At 43.0% G+C, this 12,236-nt stretch overlaps 1 protein-coding gene across 1 annotated transcript in view; it reads left to right on the top strand.

Moving 5' to 3' along the window:
• The window catches only part of LOC130293166 (protein DDI1 homolog 2), a 31,875-nt gene that overhangs the window by 10,748 nt on the left and 8,891 nt on the right, over positions 1 to 12,236 (top strand). The window contains exons 2-4 of the mRNA XM_056541632.1: positions 8,675 to 8,804; positions 9,189 to 9,419; positions 9,495 to 9,621. Of these exons, the coding sequence (XP_056397607.1) occupies positions 8,675 to 8,804; positions 9,189 to 9,419; positions 9,495 to 9,621 (488 nt within the window). The remainder of the gene's footprint in view (positions 1 to 8,674; positions 8,805 to 9,188; positions 9,420 to 9,494; positions 9,622 to 12,236) is intronic.

Here is a 12,236-nt window from a genome sequence, read left to right as displayed (position 1 = left end):
GTACAAGTATATAGAGAGAATACAGATATATGGTATATACAGGGGGCAGGGTACAAGTATATAGAGAGAATACAGATATATGGTATATACAGGGGGCAGGGTACAAGTATATAGAGGACAGATATATGGTATATACAGGGGGCAGGGTACAAGTATATAGAGGACAGATATATGGTATATACAGGGGGCAGGGTACAAGTATATAGAGGACAGATATATGGTATATACAGGGGGCAGGGTACAGGTATATAGAGGACAGATATATGGTATATACAGGGGGCAGGGTACAGGTATATAGAGGACAGATATATGGTATATACAGGGGGCAGGGTACAAGTATATAGAGGACAGATATATGGTATATACAGGGGGCAGGGTACAAGTATATAGAGGACAGAAATATGGTATATACAGGGGGCAGGGTACAAGTATATAGAGGACAGAAATATGGTATATACAGGGGGCAGGGTACAAGTATATAGAGGACAGAAATATGGTATATACAGAGGGCAGGGTACAGGTATATAGAGGACAGATATATGATATATACAGGGGGCAGGGTACAGGTATATAGAGGACAGATATATGGTATATACAGGGGGCAGGGTACAGGTATATAGAGGACAGATATATGGTATATACAGGGGGCAGGGTACAAGTATATAGAGGGCAGATATATGATATATACAGGGGGCAGGGTACAAGTATATAGAGAGAATACAGATATATGGTATATACAGGGGGCAGGGTACAAGTATATAGAGAGAATACAGATATATGGTATGTACAGGGGACAGGGTACAAGTATATAGAGAGAATACAGATATATGGTATATACAGGGGGCAGGGTACAAGTATATAGAGAGAGGACAGATATATGATATATACAGGGGGCAGGGTACAGGTATATAGAGGACAGATATATGGTATATACAGGGGGCAGGGTACAGGTATATAGAGGACAGATATATGGGTATATACAGGGGGCAGGGTACAAGTATATAGAGAGAATACAGATATATGGTATATACAGGGGGCAGGGTACAAGTATATAGAGAGAATACAGATATATGGTATATACAGGGGGCAGGGTACAAGTATATAGAGAGAATACAGATATATGGTATATACAGGGGGCAGGGTACAAGTATATAGAGGACAGATATATGGTATATACAGGGGGCAGGGTACAAGTATATAGAGAGAATACAGATATATGGTATGTACAGGGGCCAGGGTACAGGTATATAGAGAATACAGATATATGGTATATACAGGGGGCAGGGTACAAGTATATAGAGGACAGATATATGATATATACAGGGGGCAGGGTACAGGTATATAGAGGACAGATATATGATATATACAGGGGGCAGGGTACAGGTATATAGAGGACAGATATATGGTATATTCAGGGGGCAGGGTACAGGTATATAGAGGACAGATATATGGTATATACAGGGGGCAGGGTACAAGTATATAGAGGACAGATGTATGGTATATACAGGGGGCAGGGTACAAGTATATAGAGGACAGATATATGGTATATACAGGGGGCAGGGTACAAGTATATAGAGGACAGATATATGGTATATACAGGGGGCAGGGTACAGGTATATAGAGGACAGATATATGGTATATACAGGGGGCAGGGTACAGGTATATAGAGGACAGATATATGGTATATACAGGGGGCAGGGTACAAGTATATAGAGAATACAGATATATGGTATATACAGGGGGCAGGGTACAAGTATATAGAGAGGACAGATATATGATATATACAGGGGGCAGGGTACAAATATATAGAGGACAGATATATGGTATATACAGGGGGCAGGGTACAAGTATATAGAGGACAGATATATGGTATATACAGGGGGCAGGGTACAGGTATATAGAGGACAGATATATGGTATATACAGGGGGCAGGGTACAAGTATATAGAGGACAGATATATGGTATATACAGGGGGCAGGGTACAAGTATATAGAGGACAGAAATATGGTATATACAGGGGGCAGGGTACAAGTATATAGAGGACAGAAATATGGTATATACAGAGGGCAGGGTACAGGTATATAGAGGACAGATATATGATATATACAGGGGGCAGGGTACAGGTATATAGAGGACAGATATATGGTATATACAGGGGGCAGGGTACAAGTATATAGAGGGCAGATATATGATATATACAGGGGGCAGGGTACAAGTATATAGAGGATACAGATATATGATATATACAGGGGACAGGGTACAGGTATATAGAGAGAATACAGATATATGATATATACAGGGGGCAGGGTACAAGTATATAGAGAGAATACAGATATATGGTATATACAGGGGGCAGGGTACAAGTATATAGAGAGAATACAGATATATGGTATATACAGGGGGCAGGGTACAGGTATATAGAGAGAATACAGATATGATATATACAGGGGGCAGGGTACAAGTATATAGAGAGAATACAGATATATGGTATATACAGGGGGCAGGGTACAAGTATATAGAGAGAATACAGATATATGGTATATACAGGGGGCAGGGTACAAGTATATAGAGAGAATACAGATATATGGTATGTACAGGGGGCAGGGTACAGGTATATAGAGGACAGATATATGGGTATATACAGGGGGCAGGGTACAAGTATATAGAGAGAGGACAGATGTATGATATATACAGGGGGCAGGGTACAAGTATATAGAGGACAGATATATGGTATATACAGGGGGCAGGGTACAGGTATATAGAGGACAGATATATGGTATATACAGGGGGCAGGGTACAAGTATATAGAGGACAGATGTATGGTATATACAGGGGGCAGGGTACAAGTATATAGAGGACAGATATATGGTATATACAGGGGGCAGGGTACAAGTATATAGAGGACAGATATATGGTATATACAGGGGGCAGGGTACAGGTATATAGAGAATACAGATATATGGTATATACAGGGGGCAGGGTACAGGTATATAGAGAATACAGATATATGGTATATACAGGGGGCAGGGTTCAGGTATATAGAGAATACAGATATATGGTATATACAGGGGGCAGGGTACAGGTATATAGAGAATACAGATATGATATATACAGGGGGCAGGGTACAAGTATATAGAGGACAGATATATGATATATACAGGGGGCAGGGTACAAGTATATAGAGGACAGATATATGATATATACAGGGGGCAGGGTACAAGTATATAGAGGACAGATATATGGTATATACACGGGGCAGGGTACAAGTATATGGTATATAGAGAGGACAGATATATGATATATACAGGGGGCAGGGTACAAGTATATGGTATATAGAGAGAATACAGATATGATATATACAGGTTTAGGTGTTACTGGTTGTGGGTGTCATGAGGTCATCTTAGGTAGATTCTCTTAGACTCCTCCCCTGCGTCCTGATATGAACTGGAGTCTGAGACCTTTGAATCTCATAAAGGAAACAGGTTTCTGACTAACTATATAAATAGCAAAAAATGTAAGCGTTGGCCCTTTAAAAAATGATGAGGAAGAAATTATAAACGGGGATCAGAAAAAAGCAAATATATTAAACAAATTCTTCTCCACTGAATGAAAATGAAATGTCAGGTGAAATACAGTGTGAAAGGCAAACTCCCCCGTACAGGTCACCTGTCTAACCCAGGAAGAAGTACAGGTCACCTGTCTAACCCAGGTAGACGTACAGTGCCACCTACAAAAAAAAAAAAATAGACAAATCGCCAGGTCCAGATGGCATTCACCCCCGTGTTCTAAAGGAATTATGTATGTAATAGACAGACCCCTATTTTTAATATTCAGGGACTCTATAGTAACAGGGTCTGTTCCCCAGGACTGGTGCATGACAAATTTGGTGCCAATATTTAAAATGGGATCAAAAGGTGACCCCAGGAATTATAGACCAATTAGTTTAACCTCTGTAAAGTGGTAAAAACTATACAGGACAGTGCACTGTGTATAGTAGATAATACAATAGAGGACATTTCACTTTGTATAGTAGATAACACAATAGAGGACATTTCACTTTGTATAGTAGATAACACAATAGAGGACATTTCACTTTGTATAGTAGATAACACAATAGAGAACAGTGCACTGTTACAAATGGATCTGGATAGGTTGGAGATTTGGGCTGAGAAGTGGCAGATGAGGTTCAACACTGATAAATGTAAGGTAATGCACATGAGGAGGAAAAATCCGGGCTGGGATTATGTATTAAATGGGGGAACACTTGGGACGACTGACGTGGAAAAGGACTTGGGAGTCTTGGTTAACAATAAATTTAGCTGTAGTTACCAGTGTCAGGCAGCTGCTGCCAAGGCAAATAAAATAATGGGGGGCATCAATAGGGGCATAGATGCCGACGACAAGGAAATAATTCTACCGCTGTACAAATCACTAGTCAGACCAGACATAGAATACTGTGTACAGTACTGGTCAGACCACACATAGAATCCTGTGTACAGTACTGGTCAGACCACACATAGAATACTGTGTACAGTACTGGTCAGACCACACATGGAATACTGTGTACAGTACTGGTCAGACCACACATGGAATACTGTGTACAGTACTGGTCAGACCACACATGGAATACTGTGTACAGTACTGGTCAGACCACACATCTAATACTGTGTACAGTACTGGTCAGACCACACATGAAATACTGTGTACAGTACTGGTCAGACCACACATGGAATACTGTGTACAGTACTGGTCAGACCACACATGGAATACTGTGTACAGTACTGGTCAGACCACACATGGAATACTGTGTACAGTACTGGTCAGACCACACATGGAATACTGTGTACAGTACTGGTCAGACCACACATAGAATACTGTGTACAGTACTGGACAGACCACACATAGAATACTGTGTACAGTACTGGTCAGAACACATAGAATACTGTGTACAGTGCTGGTCAGACCACACATGGAATACTGTGTACAGTACTGGTCCGACCACACATGGAATACTGTGTACAGTACTGGTCAGACCACACATGGAATACTGTGTACAGTACTGGTCAGACCACACATGGAATACTGTGTACAGTACTGGTCAGACCACACATGGAATACTGTGTACAGTACTGGGCACCAGTGTACAAGAAAGATATAGTGGAGCTGGAGAGGGTTCAAAGACGGGCAACCAGGGTAATAGGGGGAATGGGAGGACTACAGTACCCAGAAAGATTATCAGAATTAGGGTTATTTAGTTTCGAAAAAAGACCTAATAACTATGTATAAATATATCAGGGGGCCGTACAGAGATCTCTCCATGATCTATTTATACCCAGGACTGTATATATAACAAGGAGGTGACCTAATAATATATATAATATATCAGGACAGTACAGAGATCTCTCCATGATCTATTTATACCCAGGACTATATATATAACAAGGAGGTGACCTTATAATATATATAATATATCAGGACAGTACAGAGATCTCTCCATGATCTATTTATACCCAGGACTGTATATATAACAAGGAGGGGACCTAATAATATATATAATATATCAGGACAGTACAGAGATCTCTCCATGATCTATTTATACCAAGGACTGTATATATAACAAGGAGGTGACCTAATAATATATATAATATATCAGGACAGTACAGAGATCTCTCCATGATCTATTTATACCCAGGACTGTGTATATAACAAGGAGGTGACCTAATAATATATATAATATATCAGGACAGTACAGAGATCTCTCCATGATCTATTTATACCCAGGACTGTGTATATAACAAGGAGGTGGCCTAATAATATATATAATATATCAGGACAGTAAAGAGATCTCTCCATGATCTATTTATACCCAGGACTGTGTATATAACAAGGAGGTGACCTAATAATATATATAATATATCAGGACAGTACAGAGATCTCTCCATGATCTATTTATACCCAGGACTGTGTATATAACAAGGAGGTGACCTAATAATATATATATATATCAGGACCGTACAGAGATCTCTCCCATGATATATTTATACCCAGGACTGTATATATAACAAGGAGGTGACCTAATAATATACTGTATATAATATATCAGGACCGTACAGAGATCTCTCCATGATCTATTTATACCCAGGACTGTGTATATAACAAGGAGGCGACCTAATATAAATATATATCAGGACAGTACAGAGATCTCTCCATGATCTATTTATACCCAGGACTGTATATATAACAAGGAGGTGACCTAATAATATATATAATATATCAGGACAGTACAGAGATCTCTCCATGATCTATTTATACCCAGGACTGTATATATAACAAGGAGGTGACCTAATAATATATATAATATATCAGCACAGTACAGAGATCTCTCCATGATCTATTTATACCCAGGACTGTATATATAACAAGGAGGTGACCTAATAATATATATAATATATCAGGACAGTACAGAGATCTCTCCATGATCTATTTATACCCAGGACTGTATATATAACAATGAGGTGACCTAATAATATATATAATATATCAGGACAGTACAGAGATCTCTCCATGATCTATTTATACCCAGGACTGTATATATAACAAGGAGGTGACCTAATAATATATATATATATATAATATATCAGGACAGTACAGAGATCTCTCCATGATCTATTTATACCCAGGACTATATATATAACAAGGAGGTGACCTAATAATATATATAATATATCAGGGACCGTACAGAGATCTCTCCATGATCTATTTATACCCAGGACTGTATATATAACAATGAGGTGACCTAATAATATATATAATATATCAGGACAGTACAGAGATCTCTCCATGATCTATTTATACCCAGGACTGTATATATAACAAGGAGGTGACCTAATAATATATATAATATATCAGGACAGTACAGAGATCTCTCCATGATCTATTTATACCCAGGACTGTATATATAACAAGGAGGCATCCTCTCCGTTTAGAGGAAAGAAGGTTTCTACACCAGCACAGACGGGGGTTCTTTACTGTAAGAGCAGTGAGACTGTGGAATTCTCTCCCGGAGGAGGTGTCATGGTGAACTCTGTAAAAGAATATAAAAGGGGTCTGGATGCATTTTTGGAGAATAATAACATCACAGGTTATGTATAATAGATTTATAGGGACAGATCCAGGGATTTATTCTGATATTTGGAGTCGGGAAGGAGTTTTTACCTCTAGTATGAGGGTTTTCCTCCTCTGGATCAGTCGGACTTATTAGGGTTTTAGGTTGGACTTGGACTCTGGTCTTTTCTCCACCTTATGAAGGATGTTACTATGTATATTAGGCCGGAGCACAAGACGTGTAGAGACAGAATCCACTGGAATTTCCTGCCTGACAGGTAGAACCTGAAGAGGCGCAGTCACCTATCTACACACCTTGGACTCCTGTCACCTGGGAGCAGTGCATTGTGGGATCTCAGAGTTGGGTCACATGACATGCAGATTCTTAATTGTTTACATTGCATGTGAATGGAGAACATAAAGATGTATAGTATCATACAGTGAATGGCCGCCCGCCCCCTTACCCTCCTCCTGCGACCCTCATCCTCCTGACCCTCCATCCTCCTGACCCTCCATCCTGACCCCCCTCATCCTTCTCCCCTCACCCTCCTGACCCTCCCTTCCTCCTGCTCCCCTCTTCTTCCTCCTGCTCCCCTCTTCTTCCTCCTCCTGCTCCCCTCTTCTTCCTCCTCCTGCTCCCCTCTTCTTCCTCCTCCTGCTCCCCTCTTCTTCCTCCTCCTGCTCCCCTCTTCTTCCTCCTGCTCCCCTCTTCTTCCTCCTCCTGCTCCCCTCTTCTTCCTCCTCCTGCTCCCCTCTTCTTCCTCCTCCTGCTCCCCTCTTCTTCCTCCTCCTGCTCCCCTCTTCTTCCTCCTCCTGCTCCCCTCTTCTCCCTCCTCCTGCTCCCCTCTTCTCCCTCCTCCTGCTCCCCTCTTCTTCCTCCTCCTGCTCCCCTCTTCTTCCTCCTCCTGCTCCCCTCTTCTTCCTCCTCCTGCTCCCCTCTTCTTCCTCCTCCTGCTCCCCTCTTCTCCCTCCTCCTGCTCCCCTCTTCTCCCTCCTCCTGCTCCCCTCTTCTTCCTCCTCCTGCTCCCCTCTTCTCCCTCCTCCTGCTCCCCTCTTCTTCCTCCTCCTGCTCCCCTCTTCTTCCTCCTCCTGCTCCCCTCTTCTTCCTCGTCCTGCTCCCCTCTTCCTCGTCCTGCTCCCCTCTTCCCCCTCCTCCCGCTCCCCCCTTCTCCTGACCCCCCCATCCTGACCTCCCCTCATCCTCCCTCCCCTTCCCTTGTCCGGCCCCCTCCTCCTCCCTCATTTTGCCCCCTCCTCCTCCCTCGCCCTGCCCCCTTCATCCTCCCTCCTCCTCCCTCATTTTGCCCCCTCCTCCTCCCTCGCCCTGCCCCCTTCATCCTCCCTCCTCCTCCCTCATTTTGCCCCCTCCTCCTCCCTCGCCCTGCCCCCTTCATCCTCCCTCCTCCTCCCTCATTTTGCCCCCTCCTCCTCCCTCGCCCTGCCCCCTTCATCCTCCCTCCTCCTCCCTCATTTTGCCCCCTCCCTCGCCCTGCCCCCTTCATCCTCCCGGCCCACCCTGTAGTTTTTAGTGGTCTCTGTTGGGGTTATTGACTGTTCCTCTGTCTTGTAGATCGTCTATGCGGAGCAGCCTTTGACTGACAACCAGCGATCACTCTCCTCCTACGGTCTAAAAGATGGCGATGTGGTCGTCCTGCGGCAGAAAAATCCTCCTGAGTCACGTCCTGCCCCCGCGTTCCCCGGTAAGACTCCAGTGTGTGGCCATCTTGTACCTGGTCTTCCTGCATTCGTTGCACCTATGGCTGTATCTGGGGGGGTCATGAAGTCTTTATAGGGGGGACTACACCTGCCGTCTGCTGCTCTTGTTTTATGCAGACGATGGGCTGTGTGTGGGGCGATCAGCAGGGGCTCTTTCCACCATTGTTCTTCCTGAATGTAGATCAGTGTTTCCTTAACAGGGTGCCTCCAGCTGTTGCAAAACTACAACTGCCAGCATGCCCGGACAGCCTTTGGCTGTCCGGGCATGCTGGGAGTTGTAGTTTAGCAACAGCTGGAGGCACCCTGGTTGGGAAACACTTCTGTAGATCTTTGGTTGGCACCAGGTGACTCTTGTGTCTTCTCTACAGGTTTGCCCCGGATAGACTTCAGTAGCATTGCAGTTCCCGGGACCTCCATGCCGCCCGCTGCGCCCCCTCAGTCCCAGGCTCAGGCTCCGGCTCCAGATTCCACCTCGTTCCCTCAGGGGCTGGATAACCCCGCTCTGCTGCGAGAGATGCTGCTGGCCAATCCCCACGAGCTGTCACTGCTGAAAGAGCGGAACCCTCCCCTGGCGGAGGCGCTGCTGAGCGGTGACCTGGGTAAGTAGTGCTCCTCCATGCCGCTGGACAATGAGCGACGACGGCTCCTTCATCTTTGTCTTCTCGTTCCTACAGAAAGATTCACCAAAGTTCTCCAGGAGCAGCAGCAGGAGCGGGCGCGGCGGGAGCAGGAGAGGATCCGACTCTTCTCTGCCGACCCATTCGATCTGGAAGCTCAGGCTAAAATAGAAGAAGACATAAGGTGTGGCCCCTCGTCTCTCCTACTGCCATGCTGCCAGGGTTATATATTGGAGTGCCATTCACAAACAAAAAATTTTGAAATGATCTGTGGGGGTCTGAGCCTTTAGACCCTGACCAATCGCTAGACTGAGAGACAGTGCTATAGACTTACACTGTGAGTCCGATCTCAGTCAGGTTGCACAGAGCCGGGAGAGAACAAGCTTAGCTCGCTCTTATCCCGGCTCTTTCTAGCAATTGGTCGGGGTCTGAAAACTCAGACCCTGACGGATCAAATCTTGTGTCTCTGCAAAAGTGTTTCCCAACCAGTGTGAAAAACTACAACTCCCAGCAGTTGCAAAACTACAACTCCCAGCATTTCAGGACTTGGGTCCAGAGCTTGGCTGTATGCCAGGAGTACACACACAGGACTTCACTTCCATTAGTTGGCTGGCCAATCACAGGACAGCACCTCCTTCTTTCTGCTATGCCATGACCGATCAAAACTCATGTCTCTATAACAGTGTTTCCCAACCAGTGTAGCTCCAGCTGTTGCAAAACTACAACTCCCAGAATGACCGGACAGCCAACGGCTGTCCGGGCATTTTGGGAATTGTAGTTTTTGCAACAATCCTTTTTGGATTCTCACTTCTATTATTGATCCCCCTGACGGTCCCCTCCATGGTTCACAGCTATCTGTACAGATCACGGCATCTGAGGGGTTAATGGCGGACATCAGCGCGATTGCGGATGTCGGCCATTACCGGTGGGTCCTCGGCTGCCGTGTATGACGCGAGCACCGCTCCGATGCTCGCGGTCATACACAGGACGTTAATGTACTGCCAAACCAGGACGTAGATTTACGTCCGTGGTCATTAAGGGGTTAAAGGCGCATCACATGCTTGAAACAATCTTATTTTTCCACAATTATGAAAGGGGCCAATAATTGTGTCCGGACCATTTTTGGAGTTTGGTGACATTATGTCCAATTTGCTTTTTTTTCCTCCTTTTTTGGTTTAGTTCCAATACACACAAAGGGAATAAACATGTGTATAGCAAAACCTGTGTTACTGCAATATATATATATATACAGAGGAGAGGAGATCTATATATATATACAGAGGAGAGGAGATCTATATATATATATATATATATATATACAGAGGAGAGGAGATCTATATATACAGAGGAGAGGAGATCTATATATATATATATACACAGAGGAGAGGAGATCTCTATATATATATATATATATATATATATACACAGAGGAGAGGAGATCTATATATATATATACAGGAGAGGAGATCTATATATATATATATATATATATATATATATACAGAGGAGATCTATATATATATATACAGAGGAGAGGATATATATATATATATATATATATATATACATACAGAGGAGAGGAGATCTATATATATATATACACAGAGGAGAGGAGATATATATATATATATATATATATATACAGAGGAGAGGAGATCTATATATATATATATACACAGAGGAGAGGAGATCTATATATATATATATATATATATATATATATATATATACACAGAGGAGAGGAGATCTATATATATATATATATATATACACAGGAGAGGAGATCTATATATATATATATATACAGAGGAGAGGAGATCTATATATATATACAGAGGAGAGGAGATCTATATATATATATATATACAGAGGAGAGGAGATCTATATATATATATATATATACAGAGGAGAGGAGATCTATATATACATACAGAGGAGAGGAGATCTATATATATATATATATACAGAGGAGAGGAGATCTATATATATATATACACAGAGGAGAGGAGATCTATATATATATATATATACAGCAACAGGAGAATACAGCAGCACACTGCCAGCACAAGGATATAGGTGCAACATGAATATGCAGTTAAAACATGGAGACTATACAGCTATGGTGTAATAGATGCAAATGTGAAACTATGAGATAGTGAGGCACTTAGCTCGCAAATTTGTCTCCGCCGGCGGTCAAATAGCTTGGACCTCTAGCCTAGTAGCGTGCACCTGTAGGCCAGGTCCATATAATAGTTTGGTATCAACTAAAGTGCTGGCTGACTTATTCTTTGTCTGTATTGCACATACGGGGGAGGGGCTACCTCCATGTTGGCCTTGCACCCCACCCACCTCTATCAGGTGTATATAAGGTGGCTTGGATGTTCCAGATCCTGCCATGCTTACTGAACTGTTCACACAGAGGCATATTCACAGTGTAGGGTCCGTCCCAGGAGGCCACCTTATCGCGGTGGGACGGTCCAAGCTATTTGACCGCCGGCGGAGACAAATTTGCGAGTGCCTCACTATTTCATAGTTTCACATTTGCATCTATTACACCATAGCTGTATAGCTCTCCATGTTTTAACTGCATGTTCATGTGTCACCTATATCCTTGTGCTGGCAGTGTGCTGCTGTATACTTCTGTTGCTGTATATCTAGCCTAGTAGCGTACACCTGTAGGCCAGGTCCATATAATAGTTTGGCATCAACTAAAGTGCTGGCTGACTTATTCTTTGTCTATATATATATATATATATACAGAGGAGAGGAGATCTATATATATATATATATATATATATA

The sequence above is a fragment of the Hyla sarda genome, chromosome 10 (assembly GCF_029499605.1).
Source record: "Hyla sarda isolate aHylSar1 chromosome 10, aHylSar1.hap1, whole genome shotgun sequence".
Taxonomy (NCBI): Eukaryota; Metazoa; Chordata; class Amphibia; order Anura; family Hylidae; genus Hyla; species Hyla sarda.
This window is presented reverse-complemented; position numbering and strand designations above follow the sequence as displayed.